This window comes from Typopeltis vanoorti, chromosome 21 (genome assembly GCF_054136105.1).
Source record: "Typopeltis vanoorti isolate ZY-2024b chromosome 21, IOZ_Tvanoo_1.0, whole genome shotgun sequence".
Classification (NCBI taxonomy): Eukaryota; Metazoa; Arthropoda; class Arachnida; order Uropygi; family Thelyphonidae; genus Typopeltis; species Typopeltis vanoorti.
The window spans coordinates 40,514,124-40,540,534 of NC_143569.1; the positions used below are offsets into that span (position 1 = coordinate 40,514,124).

At 34.9% G+C, this 26,411-nt stretch overlaps 1 protein-coding gene across 1 annotated transcript; it reads right to left on the minus strand.

Moving 5' to 3' along the window:
* Positions 1-7,302: 7,302 nt before the first annotated feature.
* LOC150094758 (putative palmitoyltransferase ZDHHC24) lies at positions 7,303-24,960 on the minus strand. The gene is made up of 2 exons (XM_090410881.1): positions 24,361-24,960; positions 7,303-16,312 (listed from the first exon to the last, which is right to left on the minus strand). The coding sequence occupies exons 1-2, from the start codon at positions 24,818-24,820 to the stop codon at positions 15,903-15,905; spliced, it is 870 nt and encodes a 289-aa protein (XP_090267007.1). The 5' UTR covers positions 24,821-24,960; the 3' UTR covers positions 7,303-15,902.
* Positions 24,961-26,411: the final 1,451 nt, after the last annotated feature.

The following is a 26,411-nucleotide window of genomic DNA, read 5'->3' on the forward strand; positions in this document are numbered from 1 at the left end:
CTCGGACTTTGTTCGTCTCGTAAACTAGGCACAACAAGTTTTTGATAACTATTCTGCATTGCTGCTGATACAGTGCAGACAACTGACTGTATAGCGTGGATGGTAAATTATGTAGATATCGGATCACGTAGTGTACTGCTTCCACAATGGGTCCTCAGGCACCATTGAGAAGTCATGTATCAATAACAATATTACCTGTCCTTAATATTATCTCAGATGGATGACATCATATCTCAAAATGTCATACCGAAGACATTCGTTTTTATTCTTGTCTAGATAACTTTCCATATGCGGACTATACTGTATTTAAATTCTGGGTTTCACTGCATATGTCATTACAGGTAGGATATATTAGTCGAACTCTTTCGTCTTCACACTAATTAGAATATTGCCTCTGAAGACATCTCTCATTTTCCTAAACACTATCCTAATTAGATGGATTATACTTTTTTATTTCTTGTTTTTCATCTTTGATTTTCTGTTTTATCCAGATAAACATGAGTCATTTGTGATGGATCTGTATTCTCAATTTTAGTTTATTCTCTCTTGTTGATTTTGATATAGGATCCTTCCATCTCCCAGTCGTCTACCAAGTTTTCTTTTTTGTGTCTGGATACTAGTCTATTATTCTTTAAATCCAACTATTGTCTTTCATGTGTGTCCTCCTCACCTGTGTTTGTTATTATAGAAAGTTTCTACCCTCTTTAAATCCACCTTTTTTGCTTATTTCAGTGCTTTCTCTATGATCTTTCTTGCTTATATTGCACACTCTTCTTTCTATTCCCTTTGTGTTTTTATCAAAGGTTGCTTTTTTGTTGTTGTTGTGTTACATGTCTCGTTGCTGTAGATCATTGCCTGGAATGTCCGCGCGGTTAGCCTGGTGGCTGTGCACTTCGCAACCATATGACTGGGGAAGAAGTGTTCCCAGGTTCGATTCCCGTCAAAGACGTGAGGAATTTGAGGATCTTCCTCAGCCATAGCCAAGTTAGCCGGTCTTGGACGCGGGCAGTAGGGTTTTTTCCGCCAGTTTATCTGGCGTTTTTCATCCCACAAGCAGGCAAACCGGCCCCGTGAACACACATGGATCTACAGCCATAAATACTTAACCCCCCCATGAGGAGGCTCAACATCGCCCCATTAGGGACGGGGGAGGAAACTCCATACGAATAAATAAATAAAATTGCCTGGAATAATACTATTAAAAAGGTTTGATCTTATTTTGACATGGTTTTTTTTTTATTTGTGATAGTGTATTTTATCTGGTTAAAAGCTTTCCCCTTTTTGCACCAGTTATATATCATATCATTATCCATTTTGATGGCTTGACCTAAGTAAATGCGGCTGAATGCTCTCCACTATGCCTGCGATTTTATTTGGTCATGACAGTATTCGGTTTTAATCCACATTGTCTTGTTAGGGTGAGTTTCTAATCATTCTACAGTACACATCTATTTCAATCAACATTTCTAGTTCAAATGTTGATGAGATTAGAACCATATTATCAGCATGCAAGAAAATTCTCTGCATCAATATTTAAACTTCCATCCAGGTTAGTATTCTTGAGTTTTTTAGAGTTGTTGAAAAAAAGATTTGGAGAGAGTTCCTTGTCTTACTCCTCTCCCTATAGTTATTTCTAAGGGTTGTTTTTTTTTTTCCATAAAGATTAATTGCGATTTGTAACCTGTCTCACGGATCAAATACATCACTATTATTTATACAAACAAAAGTTTCATGTAAACAAAGTAGTGATCTTGGAAAGTAAAAAATTTTGCAATTTTGTTTATGCTTCATATCCGTATCTTTTTTCTTCTTCTATAATATCCAAAGATTGCATATTGACTTCAATCGACATCCATGTAATTATAGACGTTTATACACGTCCAGGCCCGTACGGTGGTTAATGATATTATGGTTGTTCAATGTCTTGCTTTCTTATTGCAGAGAAAATTGCATTCTGTTGTACTGTTTCAAATGCTTTTTTTTTTTAAATCGATAAATAGCAAATTAGAAGATAATAATCCTTTGTTTTTTAGTTAGCTGGTGCATGTATAGAGTGTTTTTAATTTATATTAAATTCCTTTTTTTTTTAAATATTTAAATATAACTACAGTAATACCCCGACTTACGTGAATCCGGAGTTACGAGGTTTCTTATATGTATTCTCGTCCCGCTTCATACCTCACCACTAGTCGTAGCTTTCCGGCGCCGGCCGCATTCGCCAGTGTTGTACATGCTGTGAACAAGCACTGACATGTTTCGCGCGGTCTCCATTCATACACGATTTTGATAGTCTACAAACCTTGCGATTGTTTAATGTTATGCTCATAGAGATGCGTGAGTAAAGCGCTATTGAAGAGACCGAAACCTCATATCCAGTTCTACCAGAAAAGCACATGACAATTGCAAAATTAACAGGACTCAGCTTAATTAAGAATGGTTTACAGATTTTGGAGGACACAGATTCTAATAAGGAACGAATTGTAGCCACAAGGCAAGGAATAAAAAAATCATTCTTGATAAAAATTTTATCACATAAAAATTAATAATGTCGTCCAAAAGAAGCAAGTTCGATTCTTCTACAGCTAGCAAGAAAAGAAAAACATTGACTTTGGAAACAAAACTCAATATTATTAAGGATTTTGAAGGCGGAATGAAAATTTGTGAGCTAGCAAAGAAGTTCGATCTATAGGAATCCACAGTAAGAACAATCATAAAAGATAAAGAAAGAATTCTCACTGCTCTTAAAAATGAAAGTTTGCAAGTATGAATGAAGCTATGAGGCAAAATGAGCAACGGTCTGTTAAAGAGTTTTGGAAACAGTTTAATGTTTTAGATGGTGTAAGGATTATCGGGGATTCTCGGAGTGAAATTTCGCCAAAAAACCTTGAATACTGTCTGGAAAAAACTTTGTCCAGAAACGGAAATGTCTGAAACTGATCAAGTTGCTAAGGCTGGAGCTTACAATCAACGAGCTCATAGAGATGCGTGAATAAAGCGCTATTGAAGAGACCGAAATATCCAGTTCTACCAGAAAAGCACATGACAATTGCAAAATTAACAGGACTCAACTTAATTAAGAAAGGTTTACAGATTTTGGAGGACACGGATTCTAACGAGGAACGAATTGTAGCCACAAGGCAAGGAATAAAAAAATCATTGGCTTGCTATGAAGAAATTGTGCGTGACAAGAAAAAGACATTATGCTGTCAGACGAATCTATTAGATTTTATGAAACCATCGACATAACTTTCTTTTTTTTATGTACGAAAAACTAGTTATGATTAGTGTTTCTTAAAAAATATAGCTTTTTGTAAACCTTTGGTCCCAATTAACTAATATTTTGTATGTTTGTATATATAAATTACATGCAAAATTATACCCCGAGTTACGCGAATTCAACTTAGGCGCTTTTGTTGGTCCTACCTACCACGTAACTTCGGGATTTTATTGTATTTAATTTAATTTATATTATAGTATATAAACCATATTAAATTCTATTTAATATGGTTCTCGAATATTTTATTGAAGTGGAACAGGATACATATTGGCCTATAGTTTTCAAAAAAAAAAAAAAAATCAGCTAACGCCTTTTTATTCCCGTATATACGGGAGTAGGCGAGGCCATTTAGCCCTATCTAACTTTTGGAGACTGAGTGGGCAGTTCAATCTCCACTGGTACCCAATCAGAGACAGATGGCCCAAGGCTATCACTAATTAAGCGGTACGCAGTGAAGAGAGACGGCTCAAATGTGCCGCCATCTCGTGGTCTCTAACCCTAACACAATATATTTTTAATGTCTGAAATAATGTGGGTTCTACGGTCGATTTTCTTGAGTTTACAGGACGAAAAACCCGAGTTTCCGGGAGGAAAAACCTGCTTGCCCGTGCCAGAGATCGACTAACTCGGGAACCGGTCGAAAAAAGGTTTAGAAAAATTTCCTCTAGTCGCCGACTAGACTCGAAACCAAGACTTCCTTCGTGCGGCCTAGCGCGGTGGTGTGCAAACGCCACATTTCAATATTCTCTTTTTCTATGGATGAGACTGATTTTAAATTATCGCCACTCCTTGAGTATTCCCTTCATTTAGGTACCAAGTGAACCTTATGGCTAGAGCTTTATCAAGGCTTCATCCGATCTTGACACCTCATTTGATTGACTACATAGTCTACCTCTTCTGGAAGTATTTTTGGTTTCTTTATATTTACCTTTATTGAAGTTACATTTTGTGTGGAGCGGAGCATACCGTAGTAATTCTGGACGATTTTTAGCATTTCTCTTCTGTTTGTTTTCCAGATATTCTGTTCGTCTTGAAGAGCTGGTATTATTATTTCGTCCTTAATTTTATTTCTACCTTTTTAGGCTTCTTTGTTGTTTTTTCCCCTGCTACCTCCTGTAGTTTTTTAATCCTAAATTTGGTACAATCTTCTTGTATCTTTATTATCAAAGAGAAGTATTTCATGTAGGTGGTTATGAATAGTGTTGAGTAGGAAGGAAAGAAGACTTTCTGCTCAAGAATGGAAAAATGTTTAATTATGTAACCTTGATGTTAATAAGGCAGTGAGAGTGGATGGAACATCGCCACGAATATTAAGGGAATGTACGAGAAACTTGCTTCTTCATGAAGAGTCTGACAACATGAAAAAGCAAATCATTTTTCACTGATTTGCATAAAATTTTTTTATGCAAATCAGTGAAAAAAAAAGTATATGAGATGTGAAACACCCATAAAACTTGTATTGTAAATACACTATCTACCAATAATTCTCTGCACACTAGCAATTTACAATGGATACCAGCAGGTGAACCCTAATATCAGGTATGTCCACCCTCGGCTTTAATCTCCTCCTGCACCCTTTTGAGGGAGGCTTTCCAACAAATGTGCAGCAGACGTCAAGTGGAAGTTGTCTCCATTCCCTCCATCACATCAGCAGAGTCAGTAACAGAATTGAGGACATGCTGCTCTAGACCTCAATTGCAGCTCCAATTCGTCCCCCAGGTGTTCGAAGGGGTTGAGGTCACGACTGCACAGGTTAGGGCAGTTGTTTAACACCCATCTCTTCATACCATTCCATAACACCTGCAGCTTTGGCATGGGGCATTATTGTCTTGATGGTAACACAGGTGCATTCCATGAAAACTCCAAAGTATAGGTGGCATTCAATTATCCAGAACATCAAGGTACTGAGCAACCTTCATGGAAACTCCCAATCTAAACCAGCTGAATGCTCCACCACACCATTAGTCTTCCACCACCAAACTTTACTGTGGGTACAACAAACTGTGATAACAAGCGTTCACCAGGTTGCCTCCACACCCACATCCTGCCATCAGACTGGAAACAGGCGAACCTTAATTCATCACGCCAGAATATTGTTTTCCACTGGTCAATTGTCCAATTCACTGGTTCTTTGCATCAGGCCAGTCGAGCTGTCTTGTTCATTGTTGTGATGTTTGGCTTGTGTGCCATTGCTCTTCTGTGGAAATCTAGCCACCTGTTTTAACATTTTCCTGTCCTTGTCAGCCATTTTCTGTGGCTGCCCTAGGTGTTTTCCTGCACTAGTGATGCCAGAACTCCATTTGTTGATCACACCACCAACCATTAATTTTGGATGCTCCAGTTGAGTGTCAATGGCACGTATGGACATGCCACAAATGTGGCGGTTCATGATGACACCTCTCTCATTATCGTCCCTCTGATATTCTAATGAAAGGATGTCTCCACCCTTTCATTAGAATATCAGAGGGACGATAATGTGTCCCTGTAACTTTCCAGAACAGAGCACACCTGGTATTTTTTTGTAAGGCAATTGGAACATATCTGTAAACAATACAAACTCCTTTTAGTCTTTTGTCCAGTTCATGTGGAGCCTGCCCTATTTCAAACATTGTCTGTGGCATGGGGATAGGGGCACACAGATTTATCATTTAGCATGCAGAGTATCTTTGTGAAGCCTTATACACACAATGGAAGCAGATACCAATGTTCCTGAAGGTGATGTGAGGTAGCACTCCTGTTTCAGAGAGCAGATAATTGAAGATATCAGTCACCATCCACTGTGGTTGTAGCCTTCATTGTACCTCCTTGATGCTCTTTGTTACTGTTGGAATTGCTTGCAGCCTGTGAACTACAGAACGACTCACATGCAACCAATTGGCTGGCCTCGTCTTATGAAGGCTCACCAGCTGAATTCATTGGTTAAACATCTTGCAGCCATATCCAATAATTTTGCCATCACAGTCTTGTTCTCACTTCAGACACTAAATAGAAACCCATTCCAAAAGTCTGCTTTTTTTGTTGTGGTCATTTGCATATACTGCTGACAGCACCAGTGATTTGTATGTAATAACCTGATGCATTATTCTTACATAATCTACCTGACTTCCATGTTTTTTTCTTATGCGTTATTATTATTATCAGAGACCTCCAGGGAGTCCAAAGACTCATCGAGGGAGGGTACCTGTTCTACAACTCTGTCTTCGCCACTCAATCCACCAACTGACTGCAACTACACCAACGCCATCTACTGCCGACCACCACCACCACTAGTATTTCCAAAGACAATCACAAACATTCATGCCCCCAGTGGGATTCAAACCTGCAGCCTTTTAGCTGGAGAGCGGATACACTAACCACTCGGCCAGCCAGGCTGGCTAATTAAATCTCTTATATTTTTTCTCAGTGTTTAAGTCATTTAATAATTATAAACACACACACACATATATATATATATATATATATATATATATATATATATATATACACACATATATATAGGTATTCTTAATTTGTTTATTCTTGTTAAAAATTCATATTGTTTCTATGAATTTTTAAATGCATAAAAACTCATATTGAGTTTTTTCTTTGAAACTTAATTTATGGGAACCAGCATAGCTGGTGCTTTATAGTAAAGAAGAAGATGTGACCTCAATGTTGCTAAATGTAAAATTATGCACTTTGGACACATCACAAAGAGTTGAAAAGTATTACAGTCTGGTGCTACACTGTAGCAATGGTTCTAGCAGCAAGAGAGGGAATCCTATGAATTATTAGGACACTGTATGCATAAACTAAAAACCAGGCTCAATGAGTAAATCAACATTTATGAAACGAACCTCATAAAAAAAAATTCTGACTTTTGCTAAGAAAAAAAATTACCATGCTTCACAAATATGACTTCAAATTTTGGAAAATTATTGTTGAAAAAAAATCTGTTTCTCATTAGGCTAATTCATAAATTTAATTTAAATTGAAATTTCAATTTAAATATCTATAATTATCAGTAATAATAATAAAAAAAGAAATGCATTCTGAAATAACAATTTGATATTTTATTAACTGTCAGCTGATAATGGTATTAAATATCAAAAATGTTTATTATTATTAAATACAAACTGCAAAGAAAACTAGCTAGCAGCTTCTGCTATAGCAGCGATGGCAAACCTATGGCACACGTGTCAACGGTGACACGCCACAATGTTTTGGGTTGCATGCTAGCATTCACCAACAATTATTCTCCCTGTTTGAGTTCAGTTCAGCTTTTGCATTCGTACGAACAAGAAGTGCATCGAATTATTTTGTGCAAGTTCAACAATTTCTCATTGCTTGTGAAATTCGTAATTTATAATACAAAGTTTTTATTTCTTTAACATTCTAGCTCTATTATCATGGAGGAACCTCAAATTAAAAAATCCTGAATGAGTGATAAAGGAAGTGGTCGAAGCTTTCAAGATGCATGGACTAAGAAGTATGGTGTTATTGACAGGAATTGCAAATCATAGTGCCTATTGCACAATGAAACAGTAGTAAGCAGAATGTAGAATGTAAAAAGACATTTCAAAACAAATCATCAGTGGCTTTTGAAAAAAAGTGAGGAAGGAAGGAATGTGTTTCTTGGAAACTACACTGCAAAGAGTGTCAATCAAATAACTTCCTTAAATTCTTAAGAGGCCCTATGAATTTAACATCAGCAAGTTTCAACATTGCTCACTCCATAGCTCAGCATGAAAAGACAATCAAATGAAGGAGAATTTATTAAATAAACTCTTCTGAAATGTGCCACTTTTTCTTTTTTTTTTGTTTCAAGATAAGCAAAATAAAGATGCTATTATTAAGCATATTTCTGATTTCCCAATCAACAGAAATGCCATTAAAAACAGAGTGATGACAATGATCTCTGCCGTACATCAATTAAAAGGAGACTTAAATAATTGTAAATATTTTTAACTTGTCTTGATGAAACTACTGATGTTACATCATCGGCTCAACTGGCCATCATTGATAGGTTTTCCGATGGTCAGACAATAAGAGAAAAGCTGGTAAAGCTAGAAGCAGTGCCAAAAGTACATCAGGGAACGAAGCATGCAACATTGTTCTAAAAATGTTCCGTGACGACAGATGGGGCATCCAATATGGTGAAAAAAATAAAGTCAGATTTTGTGAAACTTTACGGAAGCTACTGACATCCAGTTGTGCCATTTCGTTGCATTATCCTCCAGGAGGTGTTATGTGCCAAGGCAGCATTCACAGAATATTGTGAATTACAGAACTACATGATGTAATAATAATATAATAAATTTAGTTTAATCTTTTATCCAAGTGTAAGCAAATAAAGTTTGCACCTGAAGTATTCAGGACTGAGACAACTCGTGGTAAAGGTAGACCAAGCTCTCATCACTTGTCTTAGTATCTCCCATAATGCAAAGCACATTCTCTTGCAGACATGTATAATGCTATGCATTAAGGGAAGGGCCACTACCCAGACCAGTTTTGCCCTTTCCAGTTCCACTTTTACCAAAAGTTGCCTCAGTCCTGAAGATACTTCAGGTGGAAACTTTGTTTGCTTACACTCAGATAAAGAATTAAACTAAATTTATTATAGTCTAACCAAGTGGAAAAAAAACTTCCTACATGATGTAATGACAGTTGTAACAAAAATAGTGAATTTAATAGCTGCTGGACCCCTTCACAAGCAAGAATTTTCTGCACTATTGCAAGAAGTTGAATGCTTGAATAAAAAAAACATTTCGAGTAGGTCTGTCTGTTCAGATGCGCAAAATGAAATAGAGTCCTTGCAATATAAAGAACCAGCACATTTGAAACTTAATAAATGATCAGTTTGATGGAAGATTTAATTAATTTAGAAGTTTAGAACAGACAAAATAATTAAGAATCTGGCTTAGGGCAGAGCTGACTGCTACCAGGTCGGACTCCAGGTAGCAGATAGGGAAAAGGCTGCCAAATATGGAGGCTAGCTGTGAATATCCAACATGCAGTCCTGGATCAACAGCAGCAGCAGTATCAACAGGACTGGTGAGTTAGTAGGTGGCACTGCTAACTCTACAAAATACCACAAAATCCAATGATGATGCTGTGACAAGGCAAGAGTTAGATGCTGTTGTGACTGTAAGCCTTAGGCTTACAGTCACAACAGCATCTGCACTCCAGAGGAGTGGCTATAAACAGCATCAGTCAAAAATGAAACGCCAATCTGTCTAGCCAGCATGCTGTTTTAAGGCTAAAAAACCCTCCTTATGGAGAGTTTATTATATAACCCACCCACACACACACTAAGAAGACCAATGATGGCTCGGACATCACTTGGACTAATAAGGCCTGTGCTTGTGGTTTAGGCAGAGGGCCACAAGTGAAAAAACACTTTCCAAAACATCAGAAAATAGAAAAAATAGCAACATGTACATATGCCCAAACAATAAAACAATGAGAGGAGCAAATCTTCTAGAGTTGGAAGAAGAAATAAAGGAAATTAAATGGAATATTGCTGGATTCAGTGAAGTAAGAAGGAAGGGAGAAAACATGCACATAAAAAACAATGGGCATAGGATCTACACTTATGGAAACACAGAAAACAAAAGAAATGGTGTTGCTTCCTAATTCACAAACAAAAAATACAACAGATAATAAGTATACAAGATAGAATAGCCTAAATTATTCCGAAAATAAACTCAAGATACAAAATCATTCAAATATATGCACCAACAACAGGCCATGAAAACAACGATATAGAAGAATTTTATAAAAAACTGAAGACCTCAGGCACAAAGAAAAAAAACTCATTACACCTTAATTATAGGTGATTTAAACTCAAAAATAGGAATAAAATCAAATGCATAAGAACTTCCAACAGGAAAATTGGGACTAGAATTTGCAATCAAAAATCAGCTAACAATAGCCAATACCTTCTTTAAGAAAAGAGCTCAACAAAGATGGACATGGAAAGGACCGAATTATATAACAAAAAATGAAATGGTAATATTACATCCTAACTAACAGAATGAATATAATCAAAGATGTGTCTTAAATAAATTCAACACAGGAAGCAACCATAGAATGCTAAGAGGAAGAATAAGTATAAACACAAGAGTAGAAAGGAGAAAACATATACAAAAGACAACAGATGACTACATAACAAATGAAATGCTTGAACAAAATAGAAAAATATAGTAAATAAAAGGATATTGGAAGCAAAAGATTTAAATAGTGTACTCTAAACCAAGATATTATAGATATAATCATAAACAGCTTAAATATGATAATAAGAACTAGAAAAAAACAGCAGAAACTTTGAACCTAATTGAAAAAAAAAAAAAAAAAAGACACTTGAAGCAAAACTTAAACCAGATAGAAAAGGCAGAGCTAAATAAAACCATCAAAAAGGGAATAAGAAAAGAAATAAGAAAAATATAAACACAAAGAAACTATTGAAAAAAAAGTAAAAGCAACAAAACTAATTTTAAGAATATTACATGAAGGAAAAACACAAATAAGCAATATTAATGACAAGAACAATAAATTGATATTCAGGAAAGACAAAAAAAAATTAGAAAGAATCGAAGAATTCTACAGTAATTTATACAGCTCTAAACAGCCCGATCAGTACATTGAAATCCACTATGATGTGGAAGTACCAATATTAACTGAAGAAATAGAAAAAGCTTTAAAAGAAATGCCAAATAATAAAAGTCTGGGAACAGATATGATAAGACATGGAGGAAGAGAGAGTTACTAAAAAAGGTTCAAATGCTTTTTAATAAATGCTTGACAGAATCTAAACTCCCAGATGACTGGAACAAAGCAGAAACTGTCTTAATATACAAAAAAGATCAAACAGATCTAAAAAAAACTACAGACCAATCAGTCTGCATTCATATATGTATAAACTACTTACCAAAATACTAACCAATAGGATGAAAACAAATTAGAGTTCTAAGAAACAAAAGACCAAGCAGGACTCAGAAGTGGATATTCAACTAGACCACCTCCGAACTATTAATCAGATAATAGAAGAGACAAATGAATACAATATACCACTTTGTATGGCATTCAACGATTATGAAAAAGCATTTGATACAATAGAAAGAACAGCAATAATAGAGGCACTAAATAAACAAGGCAGTGAAAAACCATACATACAACTAATACAACCTATATAACTGAATGCAACAAATAATATACAATTAAATAATCTAAAAGGAAAAATTAAAATGAAAAGTTCTCAGCCTTGACTATAGATGGCAACATTATCAGCAAGATTTTCCTTTTTCTAAGTTGGTATAAAAAATGGCAAATACCTGTTGGATTTCTGCTCAGGACATGGACTGGTTATTATTAACACCATGTTCCAACATAAAAATGTGCACAAATTCACATAGAGAGAAGAGGCAAGGAATAAGAAAATTCTCATTGACTATATTATTGTTGATAGTGATGTTTTCTCCCTGGTGCAGGACACTAGAGTGTACAGAGGATTTGAAATTGGAAGTGATCACTATTTAGTCTTGAGCAGGATAAAATTGAATTTCATATTGAAAAGATTGACATGTAAGAAAATTTTAAAGCGAATAAAAGTTGAGCAGCTCTCAGATGTGAACTGTAGACTAAAATACACGAAGATTATTGAAAGAAAAATGAAAAAGTTTGAGAACAGAAACCAAACCTTGGATTCAGTGGCAAGCCTTGAAGAAACCCTGATTGATACAGCCAGAGAGGCATGTGGTGAGGTTGTCTGCAAGGATAGAAAAATTAGAACTTCATGGTGGATACAGGAAGTTAAAGAGGCAGTGAAGGAAAAGAAGAAAGCATATCAAAAGTTCCTGGCAAATAAGTCAGTTTGTGCTCTTAGAGAATACAGAGACAAATGTAAGGAAGCTAAACACTGTGTAAAACTAGCTACACAGAAGTCATGGGAGGACTTTGGCAAGAACATAGAAAATAAATATCAAGAAGGTGGCAAAATATTCTGGAGGTTGTTGAAGAAGCTTAGGAATGGAGAAAAGAGTGCTGTAAAAGGAGTTAGAGATGATAAAGGTGACATGAAAATGGGCAAAAAAGATATCCTTGAAGTATGGAGTAATTACTTGGAAAATTTGCTAAATGAAACAAGCAGTGATGACAGCACAGTGATAAAAAACACTCTGACCAGGCAGTCAGGAATACATATCCATACTTGAAGTAGAAAAAGCCATCAAAGGCTTGAAATGTGGAAATGCAGCAGGAGTAGATGATATTCGACCAGAAATGCTGAAGTATGGTGGTATAAAAGTCTTACAGTGGCTGCACTGCATAGTTCAGAATGCCTGGACAGAGGGACGAATTCCCGATGATTAGAGTAGAGCTTTCATAGTACCCATATATAAAAAAGGGAAATAAAACTGAATGTGAAAATTACAGAGGTATATCCCTACTGAGTGTTCCTGGTAAGATATATGCAAGTATTTTTGAGAAACTTTGCTTTATGCGGACGATGTTATACTTCTAAATAAATCCGCTACAAGTCTGCAAGATTCTCTGACTAAACTGAGCATTCTATAACAGAAGAAACATTTTTACCAGTAAAGGACTTAGCATCCAGCTCAAAAAAAGGCTAGTCAAAACATACGTATGGAGCATTGCATTATATGGTTGTGAGGCCTGGACTCTAACAAAACAAGACATGAAAAAGTTGGCGGCATTTGAAATTTAATGCTGGAGAAAGATGATGAAAATTAGTTGCACAGAAAAGAAAAGCAATGAAGAAGTTCTGAATATAGTTCATGAAGAGTGGTCATTAATGAAACACATCAATAAGAGAAGAAAAAGCCTAATTAGACACTATTTGAGGCATAGGGGACTGATTACAGAAATAATGGAAGGGACTGTAGAAGGAAAGAGGCCACGAGGCAAACCAAGAATTGCATACATAAATAACATAATGATGTTAACTGGCGCTAAGAGTTATGAAGAGATAAAAAGGAAGTCACAAGACAGGATGTTGTGATGTGCTGCTATATTTACCAATTTTCGGATTGATGCACCAAAGAAGAAGAGACTTGAGAAACGGTTGAGAAGAATTGTGAAAGAAAAGTTTGGTGAAGAACAAGCTGGATTCAGGTCAAATAGAGGCTGTCAGGATCAGATCTTCACTTTACGACAAATAGTCGAGAAAGCGTGAGAATATAACAAAGATCATTATTTAAGTTTTGTCGATTTGGAAAAGGGATGTGACAAGGTGCCAAGAGAGAAGCTATTCAATATGCTACATGGGGCATTATATCAAGCAATACTTAGTCTTTATTTGAGTTGTAAGTCAGCAGTTAGAATTGAAGGAAGTACAGGAAGATGGTTTAATGTTAAATCTGATGTGAGACAAGGATGTACATTATCCCCCTCTGTTATTCATTATCTATATGGATCACATTATGAAGGAAAGTGGTATTAAACATGATATCAAAATTGGAGATGTTAATGTCAGCTCTTTGCTTTATGCAGATGATGTTATACTTCTAAATAAATCCACTACAAGTCTGCAAGATCTCTAACTAAATTAAATAACTGTTGTAATAGATATGGTATGAAGGTCAGCAATAAAAAGACAAAGACAATGAAAATAGGCAGAATCATTGAAAATGTCAACTGTGTTGTGAATGGAGAACCTGTGGAACAAGCAAAACATTTCAGCTACTTAGGCACGATTTTTATTGAAGATGGTAAACTAAATATAGAAATAGACAACAGAATCAGCAAAGCTGGTATCGTGGGAAGTCAATTGAATAAATTCATATGGAATAAGAAAGAAATTAGTCGGAACACTAAATTAGCTGTATACAAGACAGTGTTCAAACCATTTTTAACTTATGGATCTGAGAGTTGGGTCAGAAGTAAAACACTTGACCAAAGACTAGAGACTGCAGATATAAGAGTCCTGAGAAAGATTAGAGGCATGAACAGATGGCATCAATGGCAATATCACATTAAAAACGAGAATATTAGGAAAGAACTTGACATTGTCAGCATCCAGGAATGTGTTAGCAGAGCTAATCTCAGGTGGTATGATCACTTAAACAGAATGGGCGAGGAAAGATTAGCAAAACAAGGATTCTCTGCCAGGTTGGCAGGAAAATGACCCAGAGGAAGACCAAGATATAGATGGATTGATACGGTACAAAGTGCCTTAGACGATAGAAATATAAGATCTGGTAATGTTGGAGTCTTGACAAGTAACAGACTGATTTGGAGGAAAATTGTAGATAGGAAGTTAGTAATGATGTAATTTTTTTTCATGTAGTACTATCATATCCTGTACATCCCCTTGAGGGTACGTGGCAGAAATTTGATGATGGAACCGAATACCAGAAACTTTTAGCATCCTTAATTTTTCCCTCCACATACTCTTGCGAGACCTTATTCTTGGTGTTAAACATTAAAACGGACAAAAGAAACTGATTGAAAGATGAAGTGCACAAATACCTACCTACAATTTCAGACTTATCCATTAAGACTAAGCAACAAAAAAAGTCATTAACTGATGTTAATCAAATCAAATGCAATTTGTTCCATTTTTTTTTTTCAGTTCAATTCAAAATTACTATTAAAAGTAGGGTAATTTTTAGTGCACTATTTTAAGCCCAATTATCAGCATACATATTGTTTTCTCTATTGTAAATCACAGATTTTTCTTTTGTATGATACTGTTTTTTCATTATTATTATTTTACATGTGTCTGAGTTTGTTTTACTTGTTAATTTCATTTTTGTAATTGATGTTTCAATATATAATGTATAACACCACATAGATTTTTTTTAAAAAATAAATTAATATGTAAAGAATTGTTTCTCTTTTTTGTATGTGTGTGTGTGGGGGGGGGGAGAGACATGCCAGCAGAGTTAAGTTAGCCATTTTCTGAATTCGACACGAAGAGCCTAAAAAGGTTTGCCATTGCTGTATTCCAGGAGCCTTCCTTTAGAGACTAAATAAGTTTCTATTTTAGCTTAACCACTTCAAGCCTCCAATAAGCAAGGTAGCAGTTCACAAAAGGCATCTATCACCTAAAAAATTTTTCAAACTTCCATGCCACATTGTCCATCCAGGATAAGCAAAGATTTCTATTAACAAAGAAATCTTACTAAAAGCATATCTCATGAATTTCTGCTAGAATTCATATTACATAGTTTTCACAAGATTTTAAATAAGCCACATCTTTGCTAGCAAGCTGTTTATTTACATTAGTATTCCACACATAAGACATCTGCTGGTAATCAATAATACGTGCATTAATTTTGCATAAATAAAATTTACATATTTAAGTAGTTATTCCAAGTGTGTATTGCATGTTATTAAATAATGCTTACAAACTCATGGTTATAAAATTTGTGAATACTTTAGATGCCTTCTACTCTGAAATATAAGCATTAAGAATTTTTTTTTTTTTTTTTTTTTTTAAAAACTTCAAATATCTGTTCATAAATAATACATCCTTCCTCACACTTTCACAGTGAAAGCAGTAGGGTATTAGATAATTCCAAAAATTCAGTTACATTTTAATCCAATATTGCATGGTATTTAAAATATACCATTTTTAAACCAAGAAATAACATTTTACAACACAGTTTTTTTCTCACATACTGGATTATATATTCTTGACTTCCTCTATTTCTATGCGCGATAAAAATTTAAGCCCATCACCATACAAAGACGATGCTATCCAAGGAGCTAACCAAACTAAATACCACTCTTTTCCTAATATTTCTAAGAAGTTTCTCTTCCAGCCTAAATCATATGTAAATATGCCTTCTTTTTTTTCATGCAATGTCTGACCATTATATACGCACTTGATTTGTTGATAAAGTAAATATGATGAAAGAGTAACAAAAACCAGTCCAAGAACATGAAATGTAGCAACAATGAATGTAAACATTGTCAGATAGCCAAACAACCATGCCATATGTGGTGCAATCAGAATTGGTATTGAAGTTAGATTATATCCGCCAATATTTGAAAAACAAAAGTCCCATTCAAAGAGCACTGCATAAATCACACCTAAAAAAAACAAACAAACAAACAATTAAATAATATTAATTAAATGTTTAAATTTTATAAATAAAACAAAAGTTACAATATATTTTCATGATTTAAAATATAACTGCATATTTACATTACATAATTATAAAAACATGATTTTACTTATAATTTTAGGTGGGAGATGAATTCTATTACCCAGTGTGAGACCAACAACCAGATCGGAGGACTAAATTGGCTTGAAAAAAGTTCCATGTTTGGCCTCTAGAACAGGGTTTCCAAACTAAGAAAAAGATACAAAAAAAATAAAAATAATAATAAACAAAACAAAATAAAAACAGTGTAAAAAATCCACCTATGGTATGAATGTACTATCATCATCATCATGTAGCTTCCTCAATGCGAGGGTGCAGCACCATGTCCTTCCATTCCTCTCTATTGGCAGCTCTTCTTTTTGTTTCAGCAGTCACATGATCCTGTCCATTTATCTTATATCAGCAAACCATGTCCTTTTTTACCTCTTGATCCTCTTCCCATGATCTTTCCTTCTAAAACTCTGTCCTACTGATCCCCTCAATACATGTCCTGCCATCTCATCTTTCTCTCGATCATTTCCTGCAATAAAGATTTCTGTATTTTCATTCTCTGTAGTACTGCTGCATTTGTCATGTGCTCTGTACATTAGATTTTCAGGGCTCTTCTGTAGCACCACATTTCAAAGGCATCTATCTGTTGTATCTTCTTGAATACCCAGGTCTCACTTCCATATGTGAAAACTGGCCAAACTAAGGTTATCGTCATTTTTTCTTTGTCTTTATACCTATGGAACTTTTCAGCAGATCTTTGTTTTTTCAGAAAGCATCTTTAGCTATGGCAGTTCTTATTTTTATTTCTTTATCTTGTTTTCCATCTGAAGTAAAGTAGGTACCTAAATATTTGTATTCTGTTGTATGCTCAATTTTTATATTGATGGAAGTTTTTTCACTTGGCTATGCTATCAATTATATATTTGGTTTAATCCTTTATCCAAGTGTAAGCAAACAAAGTTTGCGCCTGAAGTATTTTCAGGACTGGGGCAACTCGTGGCAAAGGTGGTATAACTTCTCATCACTTGCCTTAATATCCCATAATGCAAAGCACATTCCCTTGCAGACATGTATAATACTATGCATTAAGAGAAGGGTCACCACCAAGACCGGTTTCGACCTTTATCGAGGTCTCATCAGTGGGAGCCAGACCCAGAGGTGGTGATACTAAGTCTTTGGTATATGGAAATATGACTTCTCCATTACTTCCACCTTAATATCACCACCTGTTGGTCTGGCTCCCACTGATGAGACCTCAATAAAGGTTGAAATCGCTCTGGGTAGTGACCCTTCCCTTAATGCATAGCATTATACATGTTTGCAAGGAGATGTGCTTTGCATTATGGGATACTAAGGCAAGTGATGAGAAGTTATATCACCTTTGCCACGAGTTGCCCCAGTCCTGAAAATACTTCAGGTGCAAACTTTGTTTGCTTACACTTGGATAAAGGATTAAACCAAATATATAATTGGTCAATTTTTATATTGTTTATGAATATTTTTGGCTCAGATCCATTTTCTTTAGAGACTCTCATAAATTTGGTCTTTTTTGCATTTAAATGTAGGCCAAAATCTTTACCTTCTTCAATTAATAGGTGCAGTACTTTGATTAATTTGTTTCTGTTGTCTGCAATTAGAATGGTATCATCAGCATATCTAAGATTGTTGTATTTTATACCATTGATAATAATTCCCATATTTTGATTTTCAATCTTTTTTCATCACTGTCTCACTATAAATATTAAATAGATTTGGTGAAAGGATGCAACCCCGTCTAACTCCTCTTTTTATTTTCACTTCATAAGTCTTAGAGTTAAACAGCTGCATTTTTTGTTTGGAGTAAATCAATTTTATAAGTTTATGTACATGATCTTCTAAGTCTAATTTTTCTAGAATATTAAACAGTTTATTGTGTTTTACTTGATTGAAGGCTTTCTGAAAGTCTATGAAGCATATACATATGTTCCTGTTCATTTCAAGTGATCTTTCTAGTAATATTTTTAGTTCCAGAATTGCATTAATGGTTCCCATTCCTGTTCTGAAGCCTTTCTGTTGTTCACTTAGTTTGCAAGTTAAGGCTCTTTCAATTTCTTTGTTAACAGTGATTAAATGATTTTAGATGCATGAGAGATTAGGTTCACAGTTCTATAATCCTTTGGAACTGGTATGCAGAGCAACATTGTAAAAGATTCAGGTAATTCTATTGTTTTATAGATGTGCTGAATGGTGCCCACAAAGTAGGTGGACACCATTCAAACTAGTTACAATAACACTAGGTGTTATTGTAACTAGTCAAAGATTGCAGTAGTTCTGCATGCTATCACACCCAAGGGATTTATTATTAGGAAGGTTCTTGATTATGTATTGCATCTCATTTCTTGTAGGTAGCATGGTATCTGTTGCTGCACATAACCTAAGGTGCTGTAAATCATCGATCACGTTCTCTTCATCATCATCATAGAGATTTGGTAAATATTCCACCCATCTCTAATTTATCTTTTCATTATCAATGATTATGTTTCCATCTTTGTCCTTAATGTTGTTAGATTGTGTTCATTTTGCTTTTCCATTAAGTTCTTTCACTTACAGGAATTCTTCTCCGATTTTGTTCTTTTTTTTTTTTGTAACACTCCTATCTCGCTGCCTTGGTTATTTATCCATTCTTCTTTCAATCTCCTGGATAATTGTTTGATTCTCTTATCCACTGATTTATATCTTAATCTTTCTTCTTCATTTGCTCTTCTTTCATCGATAACATCAATTATTTCTTGCATTATCCATGGTTTGTTCTTTTTTTCTTCATGTTTACTGATGTGGTTCTTGGCAGAAGTTATGATAGCTGTTTGTAATTTGTTCCATTGAGAAGGTTCACTTTCATTTTATAATTGTAGTAGTCATGAAACATTTTCATTAAATTTTGATTTTACTGTTACACTTTATAGCATCTGTAAATCCTATTTATGGGTTTGTTTCCTTTTAATTTTTATTGATTTCACATGAATATTTATCATCATTAGGACTATTTTATGATCAGATCCGCAGTTAGCACTTGGCATGACCTTTGAGTTCTGTATTCCATTGAAATAATGCTTACTGATCACAATATAGTCTAACTGATTTTTGTATCTTCCATCAGTTGTTGTTGGCTTTTCAAAATAAGTGTTAGTTATGATGAGATTGTGTTTGTTACAGAAATCAAATTTTTGTCCTCTCATTCAACTTTTGCATTCCAGTTGCCCATAACAACTGCCTTTATACACCACTCTATTTCATCATACATGTTATCAGCATTTACTTCTTGATTCTGCTCTGTAGGAACATATATCTGAATGATAAGCATATCTCTGGGCTTGGCATTCACTACAATTGCAATTACTCCATCTGATTTTTTAATTACATAAGTGATTTTGTTACTAATTTTCTACTCCACAATGAATGCTACACCTTTCCTTGATATTTCTCTGCCTGAAGTATACAATTTATATGTCTTATCATTTGGAAGTTTTGACTCAAAGTCCGACAAATCCCTCCAAAAGGTTTCACTTATTCCCAATATACCAATATTCAGTCTCTCCATTTCTCTCATCACATTAGCCAATATCCCAGATTTATTCAAACCCCTTACATTCCAAGTAGCAATTGTCAAGCAATTTCTGCATTGAGCTTCTTTATAGCAGTCACTAACCAACAATGCCGCAGGGCCTGCTACATCACCCTGACACCACCATTTCAGGCGTAATGAGACTGCCTGGGATGTATTTCTCTTCTGTTGAGACATGATGCTTTGCATAGCACAGTTTTTACAGAATGGGCTGCCAGAACCATCCAACCCCCAATATGAATGGAGGACTTAGCCAGGAGGCCTACAAAGTGTAGTATATAGAATGTACTATAAGTTTATAAATAAACCTTTCGTGGGTGGGAGTCACATGAAAAAAAAAATCAGAGATATCTTATATTAATAACAGATATATTAATAATTCAGATGTGCCTTATTTTGCATTATTTGTTTTTAATGGCATCTCACATATGAAAGGCTGGGATAGTAGGACAACTTATTAATCTCGTTGGTTAATGAACTGTAAGTTGTAACCACACAAGAAAAGGGCCTAACAAAATGTTTCATCTTAGTAGTGAAAATAATTAAAAGATAAGATACTAAATATCCATTAATATTATTAAGAGAGAGACCTTCAGGGAGTCAGGGACTAATCGAAGGAAGCCACGTACTACACACACCAGCTATCATACTTATTCTTGAATTCATTCATACTGCTTTCACACACCACTCAATGAGAGAAAAATCTAGTCCTCACCCCCTTCTTAGTAGCATTCATTCTCAGCTTCCAAGGATCCCTCAATAAATTGAAAAATTCCATCAACTGAAATCCTGTATGACCCTTTCAGAAGTTGGTAAGTCTCAATTATATCAGCCCTCTTTCTCCTGTTTGCTAGTGTCTGCAGTCTACAAAGTCTCAGTCTGTCTTCATAAAATTGTGGAATACTGATTATATTCCACAATTCTGATGATTTTTATCACTCTCCTTTGCACACTCTCTACTGTATCAGTATCACAATGGAAACCAGGAGACCAGACTTACACACAATAGTCCAAGTAAGGTCTTATCAAGGCCTTGTAAAGAGCCAAAATGACATCCTCATCTTTACATGTTAAAGTTCATTTCAACATTGATTATTTATTAAATTATTAACATTATTAAATAACCATTATGATGAGCAGAATCTTTATATGGGGTTTTTCAATTGAAGGTGAGTTAGCTGATCTAATATGGAGGTAGCAGTTTTTTCCTCCTGGATACTAGGGTTTTTCGTCCTGCATACATGCAAAACTGACCATAAAAACATATGCAATTTACAGACAAAAAAAATGCTATTGTTGTTCTGGAATGACTTCTAATGGGACTATATTGATCAAGTACGTATAATAAACAACTATGTTATATCAACTAGTTTCACCAACTAAGGCTGTTGGCACCTTCAGAGTACATAAAAAAAGTAAAAAACTATTACAAACTATAATCAACTGATTCCAATTATATTAGACAAAGAACAGAGTGCGTACAATACATGCATAGAGTGTGCATGTATTCTGGATTTAGAGAAAGATGTTGAAAGTTTATTTTTCACTTGGTTAGACTATAATAAATTTAGTTTAATCCTTTATCCAAGTGTTTGCAAACAAAGTTTGCGCCTGAAAATATCTTCAGGACTGGGGTAAGGTAGTACAACTCAGGCCAACTCGCAGCAAAGGTGGAGCAATCCAGAGTAATTTAATAAAAAGGTGGCATACCATTTGGCAACTCCTATAGATAAAGATGACCTGCCATTGCTTCTGCCTGGTATCTCCACCTCTGGGCGTGGCTCCCATTGAAGAGTCCTCAATAAAGGTCAAAACTAGTCTGGGTAGTGGCCCTTCCCTTAATGCATAATATTATACATATTCACAAGGAGATGTGTTTTGCATTATGGGAGATACTGTGATAGGAGTGATGTTAGCTTGCTCCACCTTTGCTGCGAGTTGCCCGGTGTTGTACTACTTTACCCCAGTCCTGAAGATATTTTCAGGTGCAAACTTTGTTTGCAAACACTTGGATAAAGGATTAAACTAAATTTATTATAGTCTAACCAAGTGAAAAATAAACTTTCAAAAAAATAATAATAATATTATGTTGTAGCCAAGTAGGAAAACAATGCAAGTTTTAATATTAAGAAATACTGTGGAAGTTTTTACATAAATAAATTGTAAGAGGCACAGAAAATCCAAACAGCTTGCTTACATGAATAAACAAGTTAAATCCCCAAATTCTAACTCCAATAAATTTCAATAAATAATCAATGCATGAGAGCTAGCTAGCCAAATTGTTCTTGGCAAGATCCATGTCTTCTGGAAGCAAAATTCTAGCAATAGACAATCACACATGAAAATACATTTTAATAATAATTTTAATAGAGAACTTGTATAATTTGAATAATTCAAACATAATAATTTGTAAAATGGATATTCATGATGAAATACTAACCAATACATTTCTTTTAATGACTGCATGTGCAGTGTTATTAACCATCCAAAGTACTGGTATTTTCTACGTCTTACAAAACTGCTGTCTTTCTTAAATATAGACAACAAGATCTTAAATATAGACAGCAAGGCCATGAATATGTATTTATTAAAATCATGCCAGAATTCACTGCAAAGTCTTATGGGAAGGGGAACTTAATAATGAATGAAAGTGGATGGGGATGAGAAAGCAAACCTTAATTATACCACTTTTCCAAGAGATACATTACTGTATTAATACTTTTTTTGTTATAAAATGTACAAAGAACTGGTAAGACAAAGAGTGAAGGAGAGGGATGTCAGAAATAGTAACATGGTTTGTAGGCGGAGAGAAGTAACAAACAACCTGCACGGATAACTGCTTTAATAATTTCAAAGGGCTAGACTTGATATTTATTTTGATAATAACACTAATATGTTGGAATTTCAATGATCAATATGCAGGTGCCCTGGACTCTTGCTAGCAATACAAATTTTATAAGCTTTAAAACAGTGACTATCAAATTTGAAATAGTCATCAATCGTTAACTACAATTTTCCCCATATCTTTTTATGTAAATATTGCATTGTTGAATGCAATGGGTGCACAAGTGTTTAATGTGTGAGAGAGAACCTGTTGATGCGTTTCTTGAACAGCTGAAAATTGTGGTCCTTGCAGAAGATTGTGGCAGAGGCTATTCCAAATAAAAATAGATGAAATGAAAAAGGAGGATGCAAAGTCAATATGGTGGATTTGAAGATGGAGAGAACAAAGATGTTAACCAGCAGCTGCTAAACTTTGCAAAATCTAGAAGTAACTTCTGGTTTGTAAACCTCTAAAGCAGGGGTCGCCAAAGTCATTTGCCCGTCGACCCCCTCAAGCGTTTCTTGACTTTTTATCGACCCCCCTATATTTTACTATTACGTAATTATAATAGGACAAGCAAAAAAAAAAAAACACGCTTATGTGAGTTTTTAGATTGTTTATTTTATAGTTAGTGTTTATTGTATGTATAATATAGTATATATTATTATATTACTATTACTACTACTATCACTAGTGATATTAATAAACTACTGGTATTAATATCACTGGTATTACTACCAGTGCTGCTCAACTCTTCAACATAGAGAAGTTTAGTTTGTGAATGAATAACTATTGAATTATAACATGTACGATGATGAATTTTAGAACATTAACGCCCACTTGTATGTCGATGCGCAAAAATGAGACTGGGATCGAATACTTGTATCAGTAAATAAGAACCACGCACGTGTTGCAATCTCGCTCCCACTGCAACGGCCGGCAGGAACCACCAACATCCGTTTATTGGTAAATACGTCATTTTGGCCTACTTGATTGGCTTCACTAACTATTTTCATGACCTTACTCCATCTTACAGGTCCTATTCATGGACCTGTAAAGCATGCTTTCTAGTTCCATTCTTTTATTCAATTTCAACAAACTTCAACCGCCAGCTGCGTGGAGGTTGAAGTTTGAGATTTGACCAATAATCCATAGCCGATCAACATTTAAAAGAATGCAGTTTTCGCAATCCGATATCTCGAAAAAGCAGTCCGTCAAAAATTTAAAGTAACATACCACTACTAGGAATAAAAACACGCGCAAAACAGTAATATCCAGTAAAAACAAACCTATCTGCAGAAACACTACAGTCAAAAATCACTAAAAACGAATAATAAAAAATAATAATAAAACACTATCCCGAACATAAAAAAATACACATGCCTAAGTAAACATAAGATAAATCAACTGGTAGGATTACTTCCAATAACGTCAATCATGTGACACACGATCACGTGTTTATGCCAATTTCTCAGCTACCAGAAAGCAACAGCTATCGTAAAGTAATACTGCACGATAAAAATAAATTTACTAATATATATGAATTTAACAAACATACCTATCCATATATAAATTATTGCTATTAGATAATATCGCTGATTATAAAATCCAATGCAACAGCCAGTAAACATACAATGGTGATCTCTCTTTAAAATGCACTCATCGCACAAATCACAATGATATGAACGAGGTGGGGAATTCAACTGACACCTATGACAATATTGCCATCCCTGCAGCAAATACGGCGGTAATTCTTTTTGTTTACCAGATGCATCTATTCGTTTTAACATATATAAGTTTCCTGTTACATTAAATACAATAAATATTGCAGCAATAATGTGAACTATAATAATGGGACTAAAAGATGTATGATATGTTGGTAAAACAACACAGAGTTCCCAAAATAAAGTCGCCGGAATTGCTATACACATAAATACAAACAAACCGCAATCTCGACGATGCTTCGGAAGCAACTCCTTATTATGAAATGGCAAGGTGCCAACATTTGAAGGATCCATAGCAAATGCATTAACTGTCAGCTACAAATGAGAAGTACATCAAATAAAATTAGAAAAGTCCTTTGAGATGCTATGCAATACGCCCTCCACTTAACCAAATCGATTTTTTTTCTATTGCTCAATCTCTTGATAACACAAATCTCTAAGGCACACCTACACACGTGCATTCTTTGTAATCACATTGTGGCTACGCCACCTACCAGTTGTTAGTTAATCTAAGGAATAAAGGAAAAAAATCCTTTAAAGAAAAAAAGGAATAAAAAAATCCTTTAAAGCCTTTTGTTTCCAAAGGCAATAGGCGTAGGGTTACCATACGTCAGCATTTATGTGAACATGTCCGCATTTTGATAATGAAAATATCTGTCCGCATACATCTTCGAAAAAAACCCGTTTTTCCGCATTTCTGTGGGAGCATTTTAGATTTTTTTTTTCCCAGGCGTTTTTTCCTGTGTTGGTAACATTGCTGAAACAAGAATGCAGGAGGTTGGTTATATTATAGAACAATTCCAGGTCACCATGCTAGTGTTGAAAGGCTCTTTTCATTAATACAAGCTCGGTGGACCAAGGAAAGAAATAGAATTACCATATAATCTGTGAAAGGATTCCCTATAGTTAAATTTAATTACAGACATTTTACATGTAAAAATATGTTCGACTATTTGTGTCGAAACAAAGAACTGCTAAAGAAATTAGGTCTAGTGAAAAATATTCATGGGCAGCCTGGGCTGCAAAGTAATGTATATAGTGTGATAAGTCTAATTCTTTTTCATGTAGGCCTACTCTTGTTTCATAAGACTTATGATGACACTTAAAATCTCATATTTTTGTGTGTTCTAATAAGCATACTCATCACATCTAATTAATGAAAAGCTTACAAAGGTAAAAATTTCAAACATGTATTTATTTTTGTATTAGATGTTTGTGTCCGGAACGAGTTGGTCAGGCGATGAGGTGTCAGCATTTTGGTGTTTTAGAATATGTAATCCTAAGTAGGTGGAGTTCCTTTAGCCCTAACTAACTTTTTGAACACTAGCCAGTCAGTCTCAATTATTTAAGAATTTACCCACAGTGAGTTCGAATTATCAATAAATCACAGCTTTTCGAGAGAGAGAGAGAATATAGCAGCCCCCATCTTTTAGCCCTAATACAAACATTCGTATTATTCCCTGTAATAGTGTGAGTTCTACTGTTGACTTCCTTAATTATTATTTATTTGTTTTATTAGTTTTGTATTATTAACATTAACATTTAACAATTTAGCAAGTATAATTTACTTTGTAACCAAGTGAAAAAACTTCATACTACTCTGTGATCCAGAGTAAAAAGAAAAAATCAACTAACCCCTCTTTATTCCTGTATAGGGAGTAGGCGAGGCCGTTTCAGCCCTATCTAACTTTTGGAGACTGAATGGGTAGTTCAATCTCCACTGGCACCTAACTCTGACATCATATATTTAATGTCTGGTACCCAATCAGAGATAACTGGCCCATGGCTATCACTAATTAAGTGACACACAGTGAAGCGAGATGGCTTAGCAAGTGCAGCCAATGTCTGAAATAATGTGGGTTCTACGGTCGATTTTCTTGAGTTG